The sequence below is a fragment of the Ceratotherium simum genome, chromosome 33 (genome assembly GCF_057802395.1).
Source record: "Ceratotherium simum simum isolate JZ-2026a chromosome 33, ASM5780239v1, whole genome shotgun sequence".
Taxonomy (NCBI): domain Eukaryota; kingdom Metazoa; phylum Chordata; class Mammalia; order Perissodactyla; family Rhinocerotidae; genus Ceratotherium; species Ceratotherium simum.
In genome coordinates this window covers 24,301,117-24,324,937 of record NC_141932.1, presented here as the reverse complement: position 1 = coordinate 24,324,937, position 23,821 = coordinate 24,301,117, and the positions used below count along the sequence as shown (strand labels likewise).

The window sequence follows — 23,821 nt, the reverse complement described above, 5'->3', positions numbered from 1 at the left end:
ACAGCCAAATACTTATTTTTTTCCTTAGGGTTTCTTTCTAGTAAGAATTTTATGATTCAGAGCAAGGAATAACCTCACATTAATTATATTAGAATCTTTTGTTCCAAAATAATTTATCTGATGCTTAGTAAAAATGATGAAAAGATTACCTTATGTACTGTATTTGTAAAGTCTCCCTCTCATTTGAATTCTGTAATGATATATGATTAAAATACCAAATAAAAATGTTTACAATAATAGCTAACATTTATTAAGCATAAACTATGTATTACACATTGCTTTAAGGCTTTATCTGTATTTACTCCTTTAAATTGCAAAACACTATGATGAGAAATATGATATTAATGTTTTATAAATGAGCAAACTAAAAGTTAGGTAACTTTCCCAAAGGAACACACACATGGTAAATGGTAGAGCTCAGATGATGCTGAAGAGAATGATGCTGAACAAGAGAAGCCTACATTTTAGGGTTGTGATCTTATAATGAATTCACTAATGTCTAACAAAGAATGAAATATAATGAAAAGTGATTCTGCATTTATATTAATCTATCCTTTCTCACTGTGAATTCTCTGAAAGTGAATTACTTATGAGTGAAAATAAACAAGGATTCCCACATTAATAATCTGAATTTTCAAACATTCCAAAGCTGAATGTCATGGACAGACAGGTAAAGGATGTACCAAACTAAGATTTTGGTGCAGTTTTTCTCCATTATGAAGTTTATGATGTTGAGTAAGGTGTGAATGACGTCTAAAGTCCTTGCCACATTCATTACATTTATAAGGCTTCTCACCAGAATGAATTCTTTGATGTTGAGTAAGTTGTGAGCCACGATTAAAGGCCTTCCCACATTCATTACATTTGTACGGTTTCTCACCAGTATGAATTCTCTGGTGCTGAGTAAGATGTGAACCACGAATAAAGGCTTTCCCACATTCATTACATTCATAGTGCTTCTCACCAGTATGAACTCTCTGATGGTAAGTTAGCTGTGAGCCACGAATAAAAGCCTTACCACATTCCTTACATTCATATGGTTTCTTACCAGTATGAAAAATCTGATGTAGAGTAAGTTGTGAGGCACAAATAAAGATTTTCCCACACTGCTTGCATTCATAGGGATTCTCACCTGTATGAATTCTCTGATGTTGAGTCAACTGTGAGCCATAAATAAAGGCCTTCCCACACTCTTTACATTCATAGGGTTTTTCACCAGTATGAATCCTCTGGTGCTGAGTAAGATGTGAGCTACGAATAAAAGCTTTCCCACATTCCTTACATTCAAAGGGTTTTTCACCAGTGTGAATTTTTTCATGTTCAGTAAGTTGTGAGCCACGAATAAATGACTTCCCACATTCTTGACATTCATAGGGTTTCTCACCAGTATGAATCCTCTGATGTCGAATAAGCTGTGAGCCATAGTTAAAGGCCTTTCCACACTGCTTACATTCATGTGGTTTCCCACCTGTATGGATCCTCTGATGTTCAGTAAGTTGTGAGCCACGAATAAAGGACATCTCACAATCTTTACATTTATAGGGTTTTTCACCAGTATGAAGTCTATTATGTAGAGTAAGCTGTGAGCCATAACTAAAAGCTTTCCCACATTTCGTACATTCATAGGGTTTCTCACCAGTATGAATTCTCTGATGCTCCGTAAGTTGGGAGCCACGAATAAAGGCCTTTCCACATTCCTTACATTGATAGGGTTTCTCTGCGGTATGAACCCTCTGATGGTAAGTAAGTTGGGAGCCACGAAAAAAGGCCTTCCCACATTCATCACATTCATACGATCTTTCACCAGTATGAATTCTTTGATGCTGGGTAAGATGAGAGCCACGAATAAAGGCCTTCCCACACTCTTTACATTCATAAGGTTTTTCCCCAGTATGAATTCTTTGATGATAAGTAAGTTGCGAGGCACAAATAAAGGCTTTTCCACATTCCTTACAGTCGTAGGGTTTCTTAGCAACATGAACTCTCTGATGGTAAGTAAGTTGTGAGCCTTGAATAAAGGCCTTTCCACATTCTTTACATTCATAGAATTTTTCATCAGAATGAATTTTCTGATGTTCAGTCAGTTGAAAGCCATGGATGAAGTATTTTCTGCACGCTTTACATTCATAGGATTTCTCAGTAGAATGAATTCTCTGTTTTAATGTAAGGGATGTGATCTGGCTAAAATTGGAAATTTCTTCATAAGTGATGACTAACTGACTGAAAAGTTTCTCTTTATTTCCTAATTGGCTTTCAAACTGGTCTTTGCATTCCCTATCATCTTGAAAACTTTTATACTCACACTTATGGCTTGCAAGTTGTTCTGTTATCTCCCATTGAGATGATTCTATTTCACAAATTTCTCCTTTTGATGATAGATTCTTGGTCTCACAGCTGGATCCACAGTCTGTAGGATAACAAGAAAGTAAACAAATGCTATTTTCATATTCCTTGAAAAATGAAACTTGTAAGGTAGAAATGGTAGATTCAAATTGAATATTATATTCACACTCATAAAATATCAATGGAATCAATGTAGAAGAAAAGAAAAATCCAGAAACAGACAGAATTACAACTGCAAATTTAGTATACAATAAAGCTGGCAGCTCAACTCAGTAGGGAAAAGATGGACTCTTTTTAATAAATGAAGTGATAAACATAAGAATAAACATATAGAAAAAGGATAAAATTGCATTAATTCCTCAGATAATACAGCCAGATAAATTCCAAATAGATCAGATGTCCACATTTACAGAAATGAAAACATACAAATAATTAGAATAAAACTTGGGTGACTTCCCTTCTGTAACCTAGGAATGGGGAAAACTTTCCTAATCGTAACTTGATAAAAATGACCATATTACATTCAAAGAAGAAAAAAAAAGGCTGCCATGTCAAAAACATGATAAGGCAAGTAAAATGACAAACTGGGAAAAAATATTTGCAAAGGTGAAATATCCCTAATATATAAAGTTTCTAAAAGTAGACTAGAAAGAAAGAGACTACCAACATTATATAAAAATGGACTAGAGAAATGGACAGTTGATAGAAAAGTAATACGAACAGCTTTTAACCATATGAAAATATACTCAAACTTTTTAAGATAAACGCAAATTAAAACTACAGAGAGGTGACACAGGGAGAATATGGAGGATATGGACAAAGTGGAACTGTCATACATTGATGGGAATGGAAAATGGTACAGCTGCTTTGGAAAACAGTTTTGCAGTTCCTCAAAAGGTTAACATAGAGTTGCCACATTACCCAGCAATTTCACTCCTACTTATATACCCAATAGAAATGTCCAAAATAACCCCAAATCCCACTCATGATATATACCCAAGAGAACGGAAAACATATGTCCATATAAAAACCTGTACACAATGTTGACAACATTGTGTTGTATTATTCATAATAAGCAAAAAGTAGAAACAACTCAAACATCCATTAACTGCTGAATGGATAAATAAAATGTGGTATATCCATACAATGAAATATTTGGCAATAAAAAGAAATACTGACACATGCTACAACATGAATAAACTTTGAAAACATTATGCTTAGTGAAAGAAGCTTGTCACAAAAGACTACATGTTATATAATTCCATTTATATGAGTTGTCCAGAATGGGCAAATCTATAGAGACAGAAAGATCAGCAGTTGCATAGGGCTGGGGGTTGGGGTTGAGGTTAGAGGAACACGCGGAATGGCTATAACTGGATACTGAGTTTCCTGTTGGGGTGATGAAAACATTCTAAAATTGACTGTGGTGATGGCTCCACAAGACTATGAATATACTAAAAGTCATCAATTTATCTACTATAAATGGGTAAATTGTGTGGTATGTGAATCATATCTCAATAAAGTAGTTAAAAAAAAAAAAAAACACTACACTGAGATGCTATTTCTCACCTCTTAGAATAGTGAATTTCCAAACATGACATCAAATTCTGTTGGCAAGGCTACAAGGAAAATGGTACTCTTAGACATTGTCAGTAAGAATATGAATGAATACAAACCCTATGAAAGGGAATGTGGCAATATTTAGCACAATTATGTATGTTTTGGTCTAGCAACCCTTCTGTGAAATCTATCCCAAAATTCCACTAGCAAAAATTCAAAAATTCTGATGCACAAGGTTTTCACCGAAGCACAACTTGTTACAGTAAAAGATCAAAAATAATACAATTGTCCACTTGTAGGTGGCTGCTTGAAGTAATTCATGGTATATCCACATCATGGAGTACTACGCAGCAGTTAAAAAAGGGAATATACTTTTATAATAATATGGACTGCTATTTAAAATACACTGTTAATTGTAAACAAAAACATAGACAAATGTATAGTTATGCTTTTTACCTTAGGAGAGAGAGGAAGTATGGATGTATAATATACATCTGCTTTTATTTTTAAAAGAGGGGGATAAACCCCATAGTTACAGGGTGGAGAAGGAATAAGTGGAGGGGACAGGGATAGAAGTCAGACTTCTTTCAATATAACTTGTTTTGTAGATTTGACTTTAAAGATATATAAATATTTTATGTAATTATAAACAAAATTAAATTATAAGAAAGCATAGCTTAAAAATTGAAAACACTGAATAAAAAAACCCCACAGTATTTACAATTGGCAGCATAACCATAACAGGAAACTATTTCAAATAACTTTCAAACATAGTAATTTGACTGTGAGATGTACCCTATGTGAAGGAAAAAGATGAACTTCCAAAACAATGATCTCAAACTGTGTTGAGTAACCATATTGTTGGTGGTAGTGTTGATCTTATTTCAAAGGATTGTGTGTATAATGTGGGATAAAATAACTATGTGATATTCTAATTCTATCATTATTGTGTCCACGATAACTGGGACTCTTTGCATGGGAGAAAATGGATGCAGATCTAAGATTTTAAAAAGGGTTAAATAAAAAGCCCATAGTTCAGAATTTAAATTGGAAGTATTGGTATGAACTCATGCTGTAGTTTATCTTTTATTTTAATCAACACATTTTATTGCTTAGAGCAGTTTTAGGTTTACATAAAAACTGAACAAAGTTCAGAGAGTTCCCACAAGCCCCCTTTCCTTGCCTTCCAGTTTCTCTTATTATTAATATCTTAATATCTTGCATTGGTGTAGTACATTTCTTACAAGCGATAAAGGTACACTGAAACATTATCATCAACTAAAGTTAATAGTTTACATTAGGGATCACTCTTTGTGTTATAAAGTTCTAAGGGTTTAGCCAAATGCATAATATCATGTATTCACTACATGAATATCATATACTACAGTATCATACAGAATAGTTTACCTAAAAATCCCCTGTACTCCACCTAGTCATTCCTCCTCCCTCCCCAAATCCTCGCAACCACTGATGGTTTTACTGACTCTACAGTCTGCCTTTTCCAGAATGTCATACAGTTGGAGTCATAAAGTATGCAGACTTTTCAAACTGGCTTTTTTCACTTGGCAAGATGCTAAGCATTTAAGGTTCCTCCATGTCCTTGAATGGCCTGATCACTTATTTCTTTTCACTGCTGAATAATATTCCATTGTATGGATGTACTGCATTTTGTTTATTCATTCACCAATTGAAGGACATCTTGGTTGCTTCCAAGTTTTGGTAATTATGAACAAAGCTTCTATAAACATTTGTGTGCAGGGTTTTGTGTAGACAAACATTTTCAATTTATTTGGGTAAATATCTAGGAGCACAATTGCTGGATCATATAGTAAGACTATGTTTAGTTTTGTAATAAACTGCCACACTGGCTACCAAAGTGGCTGTACCATTTTGCATTCCCACCAGCAATGAAAGAGAGTTCCTGTTGCTCCACATCCTTGATAGCATTTGGAGCTGTCAGTGTTTTGGATTTTAGTCATTCTAACAGATATGTAGTTACATCTCATGGTTGTTTTATTTTGCAATCCCCTAATGACATACGATGCTGAGCATCTTTTCATATTACCATGAGCTTACCTTCTCTGGTGAGGTAGCTGTTCAGATCTCTTGCCCATTTTTGAATTGGGTTTTTTGTTGTTGTTGTTGAGTTTTAATAATTCTCTGTATATTTTGGATGTAAGTCCTTTATGAGATATCTGTTTTGCAAAGATTTTTATCCCAGTCTGTGGCTTTTCTTTTCATTCTCATAACTGTCTTTCACACAGCAGAACTTTTTAATTTTAATGAAGACCAACTTTTAACTTTTTTTGTTCATGATTATGTTTTTGGTGTTCTATATAAAAACTCAGTCCCAACCCAAGATCACCTAGATTTTCTCCTCTGTTATCATCTAGAAGTTTTATAATTTTGCATTTTACATTAAAGACTTATAATGTATTTCTGTGAAAGGTATAAGGTCAGTGTATAGATTTTTTTTTTTTTTTTGCATGTAGATGTTCAGTTTTTCTAGCAACATTTGTTGAAAAGACTATCCTTTCTCCATTGGATTGCCTTTGCTCCTCTGCCAAAGATTAGTGGAGTATATTTGTGTAGGTTTATTTCTGGGCTCTCTATTCAGTTGCACTGATGTGTTTATTCTTTCACTAATACCACATTGTCTTGATTATTGTAGCTTTATAGAAGTCTTGAAGTCAGGTAATTTTGAAATCAGGAAGTCTGAGTCCTGCAGTTTTGTTATTATCTTTTTCTATCCTTTTACTTTCAATCTATTTGTGTCTTTGGATCTAAAGTAACTTTCTTATAGACAGTATATAGTTTTATCATGTTTATATCCATTCTACCAATGTCTGTACTTTGTTTGGAGAGTTTTGCCCATCTCTGTTTGGAGAGTTTAATCTCTTTAAAGTAATTACTGATAAGGAGAAACTCAATTCTGACCTTTGGCTGTTTTCTATATGCCTTATAGTTTTCCTGTCCTTCATTTCCTGCATTACTGTCTTCTTTTTGTTCTTTTTGTTTCTTTTAGTTCACTTTTGTAGAGGAATGTTTAAATTCCTTTCTCATTTCCTTTTGTGTATATCCAAAAGCTATTTTCTTTGTGGTTACCAGGGAGATTACATTTAACATCCTAAAGTTATAACACTCTAATTTGAATTTATACCAGCTTAATTTCAATAATATATGAAAACTCTACTCCTTTTACATCTCAGTCCCCACCCTCTTCAATCACTGATGTCACAAAGTTACATCTTTATCCATTTTGTGCCCCAAAACATAAACTAATAATTCTCCTAAAATCATTAGTCTCTTAAATTATGTAGAAAACAAGATTGGAGTTACAAACAAAAGTTACAATAATACTAGCTTTTAGACTAATAATTGTTTTTTCTTTAACTGTATTAGTCTCTTAAATCATGTAGAAAACAAAAAGTCTGGCTACAAACCATTGTTACAATACTAGCTTTTAAAATTGCCCATGTCCTTACCTTTACTGAGTTCTTTGTTTCTCCACACAGCTTCTAGTTACTGTCTAGTGTCCTTTAATTTCACTTTACAGGACTCGCTTGAGCATGTCCTGCAGAGCACGTATAATGCTCACGAGCTCCCTCAGCTTTTATCTGAAAATGTCTTAATTGCTCCCTCACTTTGAGAGAGAGTTTTAACAGATATAGGATTCTTGGTTAACAGTTCTTATCTTTTAGCACTCTGTCCACTGCCTTCTGACCTCTAAAGTTTCTGATGAGAAATCTGATAATCTTATTGAGGATCCCTTATGTGTAATGATTTGCTTCTCTTGCTGCTTTCAAGATTCTCTGTCTATGGCTTTTTAAAGTTTGACTATAACGTGTCTTCATGTGGGTCTCTCTGAGTTTGTCCTACTTCGAGTTTGTTGAGCTCCTTGTATGTTTATATTTACGTCTTTTATCAAATTTGGGAAGGTTTTCATTATTTCTTCAAATATTCTGTGTCTTTCTTTCTCTTCTCCTTCTGGGACTCCCACAATGCATATGTTTGGCTGTCTGGTGGTGTCCCACAGGTCCTTTAGGCTTTGGTTAACTTTTCTTCAATCTTTTGTCTTTCTGTTCCTCAGAGTCGATAATTTTCATCGTCCTATTTTCAAGTTTGCTGATTCTTCAGCCTCCCTCAAATCTGTCTTTGAATCTCTCTAGTGAATTTTTCATTTGAGTTATTGTACTTTTCAGCTCCAGAATTTCTTTTTGGTTTCTCTTTAGGTTTTCTATTTCTTTATGGATATTTACATTTTGTTCATATATCATTTTCCTGACTTTCTCCACATCTTCCTTTAGTTGTCTGAGCATCTTTATGATTTTATTTATTTTATTTTTTGCCCCTAAAGCCCCAGTAGATAGTTGTATGTCATAGCTGCACACCCTTCTAGTTGCTGTATGTGGGACTCGGCCTCAGGATGGACAGAGAAGTGGTGCCTCAATGCGCACCCGGGATCCGAACCCGGGCCGCCAGCATCGCAGCGCACACACTTAACCACCAAGCCACAGGGCCGGCCCTGTCTGAGCATCTTTAAGACAGTTGTTTTAAAGTCCTTGTCTAGTCAAGTCTGCCATCAGGTCTTCTTTAAGAACAGTTTCTGCTGACATCTTTTGTCCTTTGAATGGGGCACACTTTCCTGTTTCTTTGTATGTCTTGTGAATTTTTTTGTTGAACACTAGATGTTGGAATCTAATAATGTGGTAACTCTGGAAAACAGATTCTCCCACTTTGCCAGGATTTGCTGATTTTTGTTGTTTTGATTGTTGTGGGTTGTCTCTGTGCTAAGGATCAGCCTGAGGTGTAAACTTAAGGTCTTCTGAGGTCTTTTCTGAGCTTTTCTTGGGCATGCATGGTCACTCTCTAATTTTCCCCATATATGCGGTCATTTTTGAATGTCCTAGTCTTTAATGTCTGGCTCCAAAAATGGGAAAAAGAAAAATAAATGTGAAGAAAAAAGGAGTGCTGGCCCGTTAAATCTCCTAGAAGTCACTTCAGCCAGATGGGGACGGGCTGCAGCAATCAGGGGAAGTGCAACAATAATGGTCACTCCCTCTTTGTCTGCCACTCTGTGATCAAAAGCAGATCTCCAATATTTGGAGGACAGTTCCTTTTTGTCCACCCTGGCTCTCTCAAGGTGCGTGTAAGGTGCTCCAAGAACGTGTGCACAGCTGCCTGTCTTGTGGCTGGGGGATGAATAGTTGCTACTGTGCTAAGAACTGAAATTAACCACAATTTACCATCCAAGCCTTCTCCTGGAAGTTGCAAGCCTTCTGAAGACTCCAGATTCCCAAAATAGTTATATCAGATTCTGCCAGTACAACTGATGTCTAGGTGGGGAGGCAGATTCCTGGGGCTTCCTACTCTGCCATCTTCCCAGAATCCTCTCTGTAGGGATTTTTTTTCATAGATGTTCTTTATCAAGTTGAGGAAGCTTCCTTCTATTATTAGTTTGCTGAAAGGTTTCATCATGAATAGGTGTTTGTTCGTCAAATGCTATTTCTGCATTTATTGATATGATCATATGATTTTTTTAGTGTGTTAATGTGATGGATTACATTCATTGGTTTTCGAATACTGAAGAAGCCTTGCATAAGTGGAATAAATCCCAATTGGTCATGGTGTAGAATTCTTTTTAAACATTGTTTAACTTCCTTTCTATTTGCTGGAGGATTTTTGAATCTATGTTCATGAGAGATATTGGTCTGTAGTTTTCCTTTCTTGTAATGTCTTTGACAAGTAATGTTGGCCTCATAAAACAAGTTAGGAAGTGTTCCCTGTTTTATTTTCTAGAATAGATTGTAGAGAATTGGTATCACTTGTTCCTTAAATGTTTGGTAGAATTCACCGGTGAAACAACATGGGCCTGGTGTTCTCTATTTTGGAAGGTAATTAATCACTGATTCAATTTCACTAATAGATATAGGCCTGTTCAGGTAATTTATTTCTTATTGTGTGAGTTTTGGTAGATCTGTGTCTTTTAAAAAATTGGTTGATTTCATCTAAGTTATCAAATTTCTGGACAGAGAGTTGTTCACAATATTCATTTATTATCTTTTTAATGTCCATGGAATCAGTAACAATGGCCCCTCTTTCATTTCTGATATTAGTAATTTCCTTTTTTTTTTTGGTTAGCCTGGCTAGTAGTTTACTATTTTTATTTATCTCTTCAAAGAACTTTCTTTTGGTTTCATTGATTTTATTTATTCTTTTCCTGTTTTCAATTTCATTGCTTTCTGCTCTAATTTCAGTTATTTCTTTTCTTTTTCTTACTTTCAATATAATTCGCTGTTCTTTTTCTAGTTTCCTACAGTGGAGCTTAGATTATCGATTTTAAATCTTTTTTCTTTTCTAACATGCATTCAATGCTATAAATTTCCCTCTAAGCATTGCTTTCACAGCCTCCCACAAGTTTTGATAAGTTGTATTTTCATTTTCATTTAGCATAAAATATTTTTTGATTCCTCTTAAGACTTCTTCTTGGATCCATATGTTATTTAGAAGTGTGTTGTTTAATCTCAGTATTTTGAGATTTTCCAGCTGTCTTTCTGCTATTAATTTCTAGTTTAATTCTATTATGATCTGAGAGTATGGTTTGTATGCTTTCTATTCTTTTTAACTTGTTAAGGTGGGTTTTATGGCCCACAATGTGGTCTGTCTTTTTTTTTTGACGAAGATTGGTCCTGTGCTAACATCTGTTGCCAATCTTCCTCTTTTTTTTTTCTTTTTTCTCCCCAAAGCTCCAGTGCAGAGTTGTGTATCATAGTTGTAGAGTTGTAGCTCTTCTATATGGGACGCCGCCTCTGCTTGGCTTGATGAGCAGTGAGTAGGTCCACACCCAGGATCCAAACCAGTGAACCCTGGGCTGCCGAAGTGGAAAGTGGGAACTTAACCGCTATGCCACCGGGCCAGCCCTGTGGTCTATCTTGGTGAACGTACCATGTGAGCTTGAGAAGAATGTGTATTCTGCTTTTGTTAGATGAAGTATTCTATAAATGTCAATTAAGATCCACTTGCTTGGTAGTGCTGTTTAGTTCAACTATATTCTTACTGATTTTCTGCCTGCTGGATCTGTCAATTACTGATAGAGTGGTGTTGAAGGCTCCAACTATAATAAGTGGATTAATCAATCTATTTCTCCTTGCAGTTTTACCTGTTTTTGCTCTATGTTTTTTGATACTTTGTTACTAGGCATGTAACATTAAGGATTATTACATTTTCTTAGAGAATTGACCCCTTTATCATTATGTAATTCCTCTGTTATCCCTGATAATTTTTCCTTGCTCTGAAATATGCTTTGTCTTAAATTAACATAGTTACTCCATCTTTCTCTTGATTTGTGTTAGCATAGTATATCTTTTGCCATCCCTTTATTTTATTTTATTTTGGTGAGGAAGATTAGCCCTGAGCTAACGTCTGTTGCTAATCCTCCTGTTTTTGCTGAGGAAGATTGGCCCTGGGCTAACATCCGTGCCCATCTTCCTCTACTTTACATGTGGGATGCCTGCCACAGCATGGCGTGATAAGCAGTGCGTAGGTCCACACCTGAAATCTGAATCTGCAAGCCCCAGGCCACCAAAGCAGAGCATGCGACCTTAAGCACTATGCCACCGGGCCAGCACCCCATCCCTTTATTTTTAATCTATGTATGTCTTATATTTAAAATGGGTTTCTTGATGAAAACATATAGTTGGGTCTTTTTTTTAATCAACATTGACAGTTTCTTTTGTTTAACTGGTGTATTTAGAATATTCACATTGAAACTGATTATTGATGTAGTTGGATTAATTATCTACCACATTGGTAACTATTTTCTATTTGTTGCCCTTGTTCTTTGTTTTGTGTTTGTTTTTGTCTTCCACTCTTTTGCTTCTCTGGTTTTACTTGAGTATTTTATGATTCCATTTTTCCTCCCTGTCTTAGCATATCAATTATACTTCTTTAAGAACATTTTTGTAGTTGACCTAGAGTTTGCAATATATACTTACAATCCAACCAAGTCCACTATCAAATAACACTATACTGCTTCACAGGTAGTGCAAGTACTTTTTAATAGTATTTCTCACTCTTCCCTCTGTACCTTATAATGTTGCATTCACTCATTTCACTTATGCATAAGATATAACTATCAAATATATTGCTGCTATTATTAGTTTGAACAAACTATTATTTCTTTAAGTCAGAAAAATATTTTATTTTACCTTCATTTATTCCTTCTCTAATACTCTCTATTTATGTATATCAAAGTCTCTGAGTTATATCATTTTCCTTCTCCCTGAAGAACTTCTTTTAACATTTCTTGCACAGCAGGTCTACTGGCAACAAATTTCCTAGTCTTTATTTTCTGAGAAAGTCTTTATTTTTCCTTGACTTTCAAAGGATAATTTTGTTGGATACAGAATTCTACAGAATGGGGTTTTTTTCTTTCAATACTTTCAATATTTCATTCTACTCTTTTTTTGCTTGCTTGGTTTCTGAAGATAAGTCTGATTCTTACCCTTGTTCCTCTGTAGGTAAAGTATTTTTCCCTCTATGGCTTATTCCACGATTTCCTCTTTGTCTTTGATTCTTTCAGTTTGAATATGATATACCTAGGTGCAATGGACTGAATGATTATATCTTTCCAAAATTCACATTGCAATTGTAACCTCCAATGTGATTTTACTAGGAGATGGGGTCTTTGGGACGTAATTAGATCATGAGAGTGGAGCCCTCATGAAAGGGATTAGTGCCTGTATAAAAGAGATCCCAGAGAACTCTCTGGCAGTTCCTAGCCAGTGCAATAAAACAAGAAAAATAAAATTCTGAAAGGAAGAAACAAATACATCATTATTCATAGATGATGATATCACACTTAAAAAAAATCCCAAAGAAACTATAGATAAATTAACAGGAGAATTAAATGAGTTTTTTGGATGCAAAATAAATATACAAATAAAAATTCTATTCCTTTATCCAAGCAACAAATGAAAAAGGAAATGGAATAGTAGAAAATTGAAAGATAAATATCATTTAAAATAGCATAAAAATAAATATTATCTAGGAACAAATCTAAAGATGTAAAAGACCTGTATGGAGAATAATTTAAATCCTTAGTGAGAAATATAAGTAAAGCCTACATAAACGGAGAGAGATACAATGTTTATGAAACATTATTGAAAGAACATATGAAAACATTATTAAGAAAAATACGGAGAAAATTCAAAATTGTTCACATGTCAGTTCTCTCCCACAATGATTTGTAGATTCAAGGCAATCTTAATCAAAATCCAAACACAGTGGAGCAGAGAGGGCTGTCAAGCTAATTAAAAGGACATAAGACCATGAAAAGTGAGCACATTTTAAAGAAAAAGGAGAAGGTGAGAATATTTTCTCCACTAGGTAGCAAGATGCACTAAAAGCAACTATAATTAAAACAATGTATTATTAGCACAGAGCTAAAATATAGAAAGTCCAGAAATATGCCCACATAAAAATAGAAATTATACTTGACTGAAGAAGCACTTTAGATCAGTGGGGAGAAAATGGACTTTATAATTAATCTTGCCAAGAAAACTACAAACAACTGGACCCCTATTTCACACACGATGAGAGAAATTAACTTTAACGCTAAATGTGAAAGGCAAAATTAAAAAGCTTTTAGAAAATAATAATGATATAGAAAAATATGTTCATGAATGTAAGGTACAGAAGAATTTTTTTATAGATCACAAAAAAAAAGTCCATCACAAAGGAAATATCTGATAAATTCCACTACATTAAAATTAAGAACTTTTATTCATCAAAAGATTCTAGAAAAGCAGTGGAAAGCCAAGCCACACAGCAGGAGAAGATATGTGAAACACAAATAATTAAGAAAGAACTAGTATCTATAATACATAAAGAACCCATCTAGTCAATAAGAGAAAGATTAACAACCCAATAGAAAAATAAGCCAAAGACTTGACTAGAAATCTACAAAAGTTCTAAATGGCCAATAAATATATTAAAAAGAGCCCAAACTCATTAGTAATTAGGGAAATGGAAATAAGATTTCAATGAGACACAAATACACACCCACTAGATTGGCAAAAATTTTAAAATTTGACAGTATTATGTGTAGTTAAGGATGTAGAGCAACCAGATTCTCATATACGCTGATAGGAATGTATGGTGGTACAATTACTTTAGAACAGAGTTTGGCATTATCTAGTAAAATCAAAGATATATATACCTCTGACCCAGCAGTTTTACCCCTAGGTAGATATCCCTACCTAGGTATAGGTATATCCCATGCTCAGGTATATGAGTAAATATGTCTTGTGACATTTATAGCTTCATTATTTATAACAGCTAAAATTAGAAATGACCCAAATTTTAACCAAGAGTAGACTGAGAGTTAAAAATCGAGAGTTAGTTTTGGTATATTCAAACAATGAAATTCTAAAAAAATGAATGAACTAGAGCTACCAACATGGATGACTCACAAATATAATACCGAGTGAAAGGAGCAAGACACAAAAGAACACAAGAATACACATAATATGATGTCATTCATCTAAAATCCTAAAGCAGGCAAAATTAAATAATCCTATTTAGAAATGTATATATAGGTAATAAATATATACAATCAAAGGGGGTTTCTGGAGTGCTGGCAATGTTTTATCTCTTGTGATGGGTGGTTATTCATCAAACTGTACACATGTTTTATGTACTTTTCTGTATATTTATAACAATAAATTTTTAAAAATCATGTGGTTGGTACAGTTTTGTTCTAAATGTTAACAAAATTCCCTAAATGAAAACTCTGTAAATAAAAACCCTGGACTCTCCTAATGCTCTCTGTAAGGGTCCAGGGCAAACTTGGAACCCAATGCTTGTATTCCTCTAACTGATGAGCTGGCCCAAAGTGGTAGCAGAACAAGAAGTAAAGAGATGGCAATCCATACAAAGAATTAGACTAAGAGATATCCAAATTGTTGAATGATTCTGGCATATATTACGGATGGAGGAATTATACCATGTCTAAAGTATGAAATGTGTTTGCAATCTAGTAAAAAAAAAGCATTTTCTTGAGCATGCTATAAAATCATCCAGGGAGGAAGAGAAAAGGCACTCAGCAATAGCTATAACTACAGCTGAAAGAGGAAAGAAAATGGAAAGTGAGAAGGTATAGATAATTCACAGCTATGAGGAGAGCAAAGTAATGGAACAGAAAATGTAACCTGGTCAAACACAATTTATTTTTTTAATGTGGGAGACATCACAACATATGGGTTGAAGTGGCGGTACAAGAGTAAGTTAGCTGAAAAGTTAGGAAGTAGCTCTCAGAGAGAGGGAATGTCTGAAACAGAGATTTTGGGCTGGTAATTGAAAGGTTTATGTATCACTTATGGTAGTGAATAAGTGAAGGAATTTGGAGGAGAAAGATTATTTGAATTGAGGTTAAGGAATTGAGATGTATTATTATGAGGATGTTGAAGTCACCAAGAATGGTGACAGGTGTAGTGGAGGAGAAAAAGTCAGTGGGCCAAGTGTTTTGATCTTAGTCTATTCAAGGAGAGGAAATTGGGAGATGATGGGACAAGAAGGCACAGTGGGTGGTTCAGTCTTTGAAGTGCTTTAAAGGAGCTGGGGGCTTTGATGAGGCAAAATAATGGACTGTGGAGGAAAACAAAACCACCACCATTATCAAGTGTTCCAAGGGAAAGTTGTACGTTCATGGCATGGCTAAGGGTTCATTGAAGCCAAAAGGTGAAAGGAATATCCAGAGTCTGAGATATATCTTACAGAGTTTCAAACAGTATGGTGAAAGGGATTTGAGTGTTAGGAAATGGTGGAGAATTAAGTCTGATTAGGAGATACATATACAGACCTGTATGGTGAGAAGAGTTCAGCTGATGACTGGTGTCCTTGAAAGACTGGACTTCTGGGCGAGTGAGGCAATCAAAGATGTAGGACAAACTGAGATTAGTCCTAAATAATCTCTTAGGGGAAGGTGGATAATTTTGCTAATGGGAATTGGTCTCTTAGACAGTTCTAGTGGTAAGAAAGATACTGCCATGCTAGTACAGGAAGTGACCCTATCTCCTGTAAACTCTGCTGGGCAGTGCTGAGGCCTGTCGGGCTGGTCTTACCAGGATCATGTGAGATTTTGAAGGCTTCGCTTTAATTAGGAGCACAGAGAGCTCTGCAGATCTCCTTCACAGATAGTAACGTGTAGTGTTGCAGCCAAAGGAGTGACAGTCTTACTAGGAAGAGAATTATATAATTATAGCTTGGAAATTACTATAAGAAAAGCTACCAGGTTATTATTATTGAGAGTAGGGTCAGGAAAGACTTCTCAGGATGTAATGATGTATAGGTTGAGACCTGAAGAAGCAAAGCAGTTAGTCAGGCGAGTAGGGCATTCCAGGCAGAGGGAGTGCCCTAATGGGGAAGGGCATATACTAGAGACCAGGTACACAGATACTAGATGTGTCTGAGGTCATGAATGACGGCTACTGTGCCTGGAGTCTAATGGGAGAGGGGAGAGGTGTCTAAGGTACGAGTGTAGAGGTCTGCTGGAGCCAGATTAGGCAGGGCTTTCTAGTTTGGATTTTACCATTATGTGATCTGATTTCTATTTTTTTAAAATATTATTCTAGCTGTTGTGTAAAGACTAGTTAGAAAACTACTGTAGTAGCCCAGATTAGAAATAGTATGGGCTCGGGGCCAGCCCTGTGGCTTAGCGGTTAAGTGCGCGAGCTCCACTACTGGTGGTCTGGGTTCGGATCCCAGGCGCGCACCGACACACCGCTTCCCCAGCCACGCTGAGGCCACGTCCCACGTACAGCAACTAGAAGGATGTGCAGCTATGACATACAACTATCTACTGGGGCTTTGGGAAAAAAAAAGGAGGAGGATCGGCAATAGATGTTAGCTCAGAGCCGGTCTTCCTCAGCAAAAACAGGAGGATTAGCACGGATGTTAGCTCAGGGCTGATCTTCCTCACAAAAAAAACAAAAAGAAAAAAAGAAATAGTATGGGCTTAGTTTGAAGTGCTGCCAGTGGATGTGGGGATAGCACACAGAATCAAGAGGTATTTAGTTAGGAGAATCATCGGGAAAAACTTGATTGTAGGGTAGTCACAGCAGAGAGCATCCCCTAGGATGTCTTCTAGCTCTCGATGGGAGCTATTCTGCCAGGTTCTATTTTGAAATCTTCAGTCCATACTTCAAAATGCAGCAGAAATGTAGTTTTCCCATTTCTACTAATTTTTATTCCATAAAAATTATCTCTTATTGAGAACTTAAGGTGATGTACTTGCATTTAGTATTCCAAATCTTCTCTATAACCTTATCAGTTAGGTGTTCTTTTCCTCTTAAACTATGAGGAAATGGGGGGTCGTAGTGGTGTTCAAGTCTAGTAAAGTAATTTGCTTAAGACAAAAGCTGGAGGGGCCGGCCTGGTGGCACAAGCAGTTAAGTGCGCACGCTCCACTTCGGCGGCCCGGGGTTCACCCGTTTGGATCCCGGGCGCGCACCAAAGCACCGCTTGGCAAGCCATGCTGTGGCGGCATCCCATATAAAGTGGAGGAAGATGGGCATGGATGTTAGCCCAGGGCCAGTCTTCCTCAGCAAAAAGAGGAGGATTGGCAGATGTTAGCTCAGGGCCAATCTTCCTCACAAAAAAAAAAAAAAAGCTGGAGCTAAAACCCTGGTCTATGTGACTCCAGTTCTTGCGATCATCCTCTATGCTACACTATCTCCCATTTTCCTCTCTTCCCTTCTATCCGAACCAATCTATAGCTTTCTTTTCCCTCATTACCAACTCCAGTGATCAATTCTCAGTCTTCAACTTACTCGTGTTCTCGGATATGCAAGACCCTGCCCTTCTTAAATAACTTTTTCCACTTGGCTTCTGAGATAACACATTTTCTTTATTTTCCTACCAGCTCACCAGATATTCCTTCTCATCTCCTTTGTTGAACCTTCTCCTTCTTTCTGACCAAACTGCAGAGCATACTGGGTCCTTCTCTTTTATAACTACTATAACTTCATAAATGATTTCTTCCAAGCCTAAAGTTTAAATACTATTTATATTATTTCTTCCTAGGTCATTTCCTGACTTCTTCCCATTTCTAATAGATATCTCTAAAGTATCATGTCCAAAACACAACACAACTCTTGAACACTTGTCTTCCCTAAGAAAAGGATATCCAGTTGCTTAGGCAGAAATCTAAGAAGTTATCCTGGATTTCTCTTTCTTCATACACCATTTCCAATTAATCAGCAAGAGGCTCTACCTTTAAAATCTGCTCAGAATCTGACCCCTTCACGTCACCTTCACTTCCTACTGCCCTCATGCAAGCCACCATAATCTCTAATCTGGACTAAAAAAATGGCTTTCCAACTGGTTTTCCTGCTTCACTCTTGCTCCCAGTTTATTTGCTATACAGTATCCACAGTGTTCTTTAAAAATAACAAGTTTAGGGGCCAGCCTGGTGGCGTAGTGGTTAAGTTTGCGTATTCTGCTTCAGCAGCCCGGGGTTCACTGGTTCAGATCCTGGGCGTGGACCTACTCACTGCTCCTCAGGCCATGCAGAGGCAGTGGCCCACAAAGAAGAGCTACAACTCTACAACCATGATACACAACTATGTACTGGGGCTTTGGGGAGAAAAAAAAGAAAAAAAGGAAGATTGGCAACAGATGTTAGCGCAGGGCCAATCTTCCTCAAAAAAACCCAATAAAAAACACACAAAAAAATCTTAATATAGAGCACACTGCTTTAAAAAATAACAAGTTTAATCACATCATCACATCACTCCCCTGCCCGAAATCAGCCCATCACTCCCATGGTACTTTAATTGTAATCCCAATTCTTTGTCATGGCCTACGAGTCCCTATGTGATCTAGCCCCACCTCGTCTCTGACCTCATTTTCAACTACTTCCGTTCTCCCTGACTCACTCTAGCCACACTTGTTTATCTGCTAATCCTCAAAAGCATCAAACTCATTCCTACCTCAGTCCCTTTGCAACTGCTAGTCCCTCTGCCTTAAGTGCTCTTCTCTCAGAATTTGTATGGCTTACTCCAGCACTTGCTTCACGTCTCTCCTCCCATGCCAGCACCTCAGAGAGCCATCCCTGACCACTCTCTCTAGAAGAACAACTCCCCCAACTACTCCGTTATTCTCTGTGCTTTTTGTTTTGCTTCATAACACTTATCACTCCTTGTACATTCTTATCTGTTACTCTTTCTTCTGCTAGGAAAGATCCACAGGATAGGGAATTTTTCTTGTTCACTGCTATATTCTCAATACTTAGAATATACAGGGCATTTAAAAAATATTTTGTTGGATAAAGACTCTTATACAGGTTTCACTGGATCAAAAATACAGGTAAAATGGAAGGCTATTCCCCGTCTGAAAATACAGGGGAAAATGAAATAAAAGCAGGGAAGTGGTAAATGGGGTGAAGAAGAGGTTTCCTTTGGTAATTGATGATAGCTTTGCCCTCTAGGGCTCAGGCTTTTACTCCACAGGCCTTGGTTGGGTCTTTGTGGAAAGTTTCCAGCTAATATCTCAAAGGTGTGGCCAACTTTTTAAGCAATTTGATTCTACCCACAATGGCCTCCCCTTGCCTGACCATCTCTTACTCACCTGAGCTCTGACTTCTTGTCACACCCTGCACAACCTTCCAGGGTTCCTTCCCTTGCTCCAATAAGGACAGCACATCTGCCTTAAAAATGGAAAATCCTGCTGATAAGAATGGAAATGGATATGGTTATGCTCTGCTTATCCAGAATTAAAATTGAGTCCATTTTTCATCAAGTTAAGAAGGTCAATTAGAGAAAAGGTCAGAGGAAGGATATCTGAGAATAGAGAAGATAAAGGTACCCAATGGAGCTGTCCACATCAAAGTCTATAAGGCACAAACAATTTATTTGGGACTAGGGGTCTGAAATTCAGCTAGGCACACATGTTTCCCAAAATTCACAAAAACTGAAGTCGAATTATTAAGAGAAGACACACTTACCCAGTGAGACCAGGTTGCTGTAGTTCTCCAACATCACATCTCTGTACAAATCCTTCTGTTCCAAATCCAGGCATTCCCACTCCTCCTGAGAAAAGTCTACAGCCACATCCTCGAACAACACTAACCTCTGAAATGACAAACCCAAGTGTTAATGGCAAAATAAAGAAATATTTTTTAGAAGTAATGAGGGGAGGAGAGAAGTATTACATAAAGGGGCCAAAACAGTGAGCGAATATGTTGAAGCTGGAAGCTTGCAATGTGGGTAGGTAACAGAAAGGAAGTGAGTGTGATAAATGCAGAGCGCCTGAACAGTTCCTGAACATTCCTATCACTCTATCACAGCCTCTTAGGAACAGCTATGATAACGAACAAAAGCCAGGTGAGTGGAGTTTTCTGATTAAATGAAATAATGTGTGTAAGCACACAACACATGCAAATTTTCAAATAAATTGCAAGTTCCTTCCTCCGCTTTTCCCTTTAAAGAATTGAAAACAACAGAAAGGAGGAAAGGGAAGAAGGTCGGAATGGAAGGAGGGAGGGAAGGAGAAAAAAATAAACCTAATGGGTACATTCCAAAATGTGTTTTAAAATGTTTATCTTAGAAAAAGAAAATAAGATTTACATGTAATTTAAGAATTTCTTTCCAAGTCAAGTCTCAGAATAATTTGGAAATAATATTCTTCCTTGTCCTGGCAAATCCTTTCACAGATATCATTTTTATAGTCTACATAATATTCCACATTATGATCGTAATCATTCTCTTTGTGGTAGTTTGTGCTCCTCCTCTAACATCCTTCACAGTTCTGTTTCTAAAATTCTCAACCATTTAATCATCTAGATGATCATATGATCACTCATCATTGCTCACTGTACACTTCTGATTATTTAGAGCAAGAGAAAGCTGATGAAAGATGAGCTACACTCACATGGCTGTGGCCCTTGACCTACACATACTATTCAAATTCAAAATGGACCTTGTCACTGGCATTAATCTCTGAGGTATTCCCTGACACAATGCTCTCTCTCTCTGTTCTCAATCCTGCATTTGATCACATTTCCAGTCTTAAAAGCTTCACACAGCAGGAGATCTCACCACATTCTGACACTAACACCAATTTCCATCTTAATCAACCAGAAAATTCAGGTCAATGAGAAAGATCAAATTTCTCATGTGTAGTCCCCTCTCATCAAACCACATTATGACAGGAGAGGTTCTACTCTTTCCTCAAATACATTTCCTGATTTTCAAATAGATGCCTAAATATGGTAGAGAAGACAGGGGCAGTTGAGGAAGGCCTGGGGCTCATTCCTGTCATTCACTAGAATGGGAGTGAGGAGGACAGCAGACACTTGGTGAGGCAGAAAGGCTGGAGATAAGGATATTGAACATTCATATCTTAGAAAACAATGACTACTTGATGAAGGGAAAAAGAAACACCAACTCACATGGGGCATGGCTCAGAAATGCAACTTATGAGTCCTCCTCTGGCTTCTTCTCGTGCAGAAGTGCAGAGTCCTGAGAAGACAGTCTGGGAAGAAAAGGGAAACCATGAGAACAGGCCTGCTTCTAAACGACTAAGTTGAGATAAATATTTCCTCCCCTCTTCATGGCACCTGGTCACTTCCATGTCCCAAAATATATACTGAGAAGATCTGCAGAAGTCTAAACAATCTCATCTCTTCCCCAATCCCAAAAACACAGATGTAGAAGAATTAATTTATGCTAAAGCAGTACCCAATCCCTGTGATGCAGTTGGGGTTCTCTACCTGGTCTGAGTGGTTCATCTTTTATGGCCTAGGGGGCCCTGATTCAAATATATCCACACAGTACCCAGCTCAAGGACACTGATGGGGCTCTCAGGCCTGGAAATGGTCGTACCCATGTAGGCCAATTCCGGTGCAAACGCTTCCCACAACTAAGATCTGCCTCTTTCCCCCAGGCCCAACACACTAAACACCTCAGGTACTTCCCTGGCTGGTTCTCACATTCCAGGTGCAAGAAGCATTATGAGTCCAAAGCATAGGCTTCATCCAGGCTACATGGAGTCACACTAGACTCATCAAGTAACCAAGGAACAAGTCCAAAGCATCCTCTAACAGAAAACAACTGCCTGTTGTATTGAGTCATAGCGTCACCTGAATTCAGCAACTTTGGAAGCAGCACCTCCCAGTTATCCTGCCTAACATCATTCTGCCTCTAAATGTAAGGCTGTGGATGACCTGCGAAAGCGGCTGTAGAACAAATAATTTCCACAGAAATTTCCACCACTACGTGCTGGATGCTTTATACACATTAACACTTACTTGATCAGCAAATAGGTCTGTGAATTTAACCACTACTACCACCATTCTCCACCCCCACTAGCTATAGCATCTTCCTCCTATTTGTTTCTTCTTATAACAGTTTTATTGACATATAACTCACATTCCATAAAGTCATCCTTTTAAAAGTACAACTGAGTGGTTTTTAGTATATTCACAGAGATGTGCAACCATCACCACTATCTAATTTTAGAACATTTTCATCACCCCAAAAACAAAATCCCATACCCATTAGCAATTACTTCCCACTCTCTCGTTTCCCCAGACCCTGGCAACCACTAATCTACTTTTTCTATCTATAAATTTGCTTATTCTAGGTAGACATATAATATAAATGAAATCATACAGTACGTGGTCTTTTGTGACTGGCTTCTTTCACATAGTATAATGTTTCGAGGTTCATCCATGTTGTAGCATGATCAGTACTTCATTCCTTTATATTGCTAAATAATGTTCCACTGTGTGGATACACCACCTTTTTTTCCATTCATCAGCTGATGGACATTTGCATTCTTTTCACCTTTTGTTACTATGAATAATGCTACTAAGAACATTCACGTACATGTTTTTGTGTGGACATACGTTTCATTTCTCTTAGATATATGCCTAGGAATAGAATTGCTGGGTCATATGGTAACTCTATGTTTAATATTTTAAGGAACTGCCAAACTCTGTGCCAAAACAGCTGCATCCTCTTACAAGTCCACCAAATATATATATATCAAAGTTCCAATCTTTCCAGACCTTTGCCATCTCTTGGATTATAGTCATCCTAGTGGACTTGAAGTAGTATGTCACTGTGATTTTGATTTGTGTTTCCATGATGATACTGAACATCTTTATGTGCTTATTGGCCATTTGTATATCTTCTTGGGAGAAATGTATATTCAAATGCTTTGCTCGTTTTTAAAATTTGGTTGTCTTTTGATTGTTGAGTTGTAATAATTCCTCATATATCCTAAGACACAATTCCCTTAATGAACATATGATTTGCACATTTTGGGTCTCATTTTGTGTGCTATATGTTCACTTTCTTGATGGTGTCCTTTGAAGCTCAAAGGTCTTTAATTTTCATGAAGTCCAATTTAGGTATTCTTTTCCTTTGATGGCTTGTGCTTTTGGTGTCACATAAAAGAAACCACTGCCTAACCTAGGTAATGGAGATCTCCTTTGTTTTCTTCTAAGAGTTTTATGGTTTTAGCTCTTACATTTAGGTCAATGGTCCATTTTGGGTAAATTGTGTGTGGCATGAAGTATAAGCCTGTGATAAAACATTTCACAAGCGCTGTCTTAACCCAATTCTGATGTCATGTCTAAAAATTCAATTCCTCTTCACAGGCAGTTTACTAAACTCCCATCCTAAATATCTCCCTTATCAGGGCCTAACATGATACACATTTACCAGGCTACCTATGGATACCTCAGTAGCCTTGCCATTGTAGGCAATCTTGAAGGCAAGATCTTAACTGCATCCACTTTTTTCCAGGAGCACAGGTAAGACATTACATTGATGACATCCTCCTTTGAGGAGATTCATTGAACATACTCATTAAAGACATACAAATACTTACAAAAGAGCTCACAAAAAAAGGC

At 36.8% G+C, this 23,821-nt stretch overlaps 1 protein-coding gene across 3 annotated transcripts in view; it reads right to left on the bottom strand.

Moving 5' to 3' along the window:
- Window positions 1-219: 219 nt before the first annotated feature.
- LOC106803420 (uncharacterized) overlaps window positions 220-23,821 on the bottom strand; it is a 39,499-nt gene continuing 15,897 nt past the window's right edge. Inside the window, exons 3-7 of one of the 3 annotated variants that reach the window (XM_087422094.1) lie at window positions 21,353-21,435; window positions 19,907-20,033; window positions 19,531-19,629; window positions 15,764-15,817; window positions 220-2,407 (exon numbers count right to left, since the gene is read on the bottom strand). In XM_087422094.1, coding sequence (XP_087278220.1) covers window positions 657-2,407; window positions 15,764-15,817; window positions 19,531-19,629; window positions 19,907-20,033; window positions 21,353-21,361 — 2,040 coding nt within the window. In that variant the 5' untranslated portion in view covers window positions 21,362-21,435 and the 3' untranslated portion in view covers window positions 220-656. The remainder of the gene's footprint in view (window positions 2,408-15,763; window positions 15,818-19,530; window positions 19,630-19,906; window positions 20,034-21,352; window positions 21,436-23,821) is intronic. The other 2 variants (XM_014794754.2, XM_087422095.1) reach the window with 2 other exon arrangements.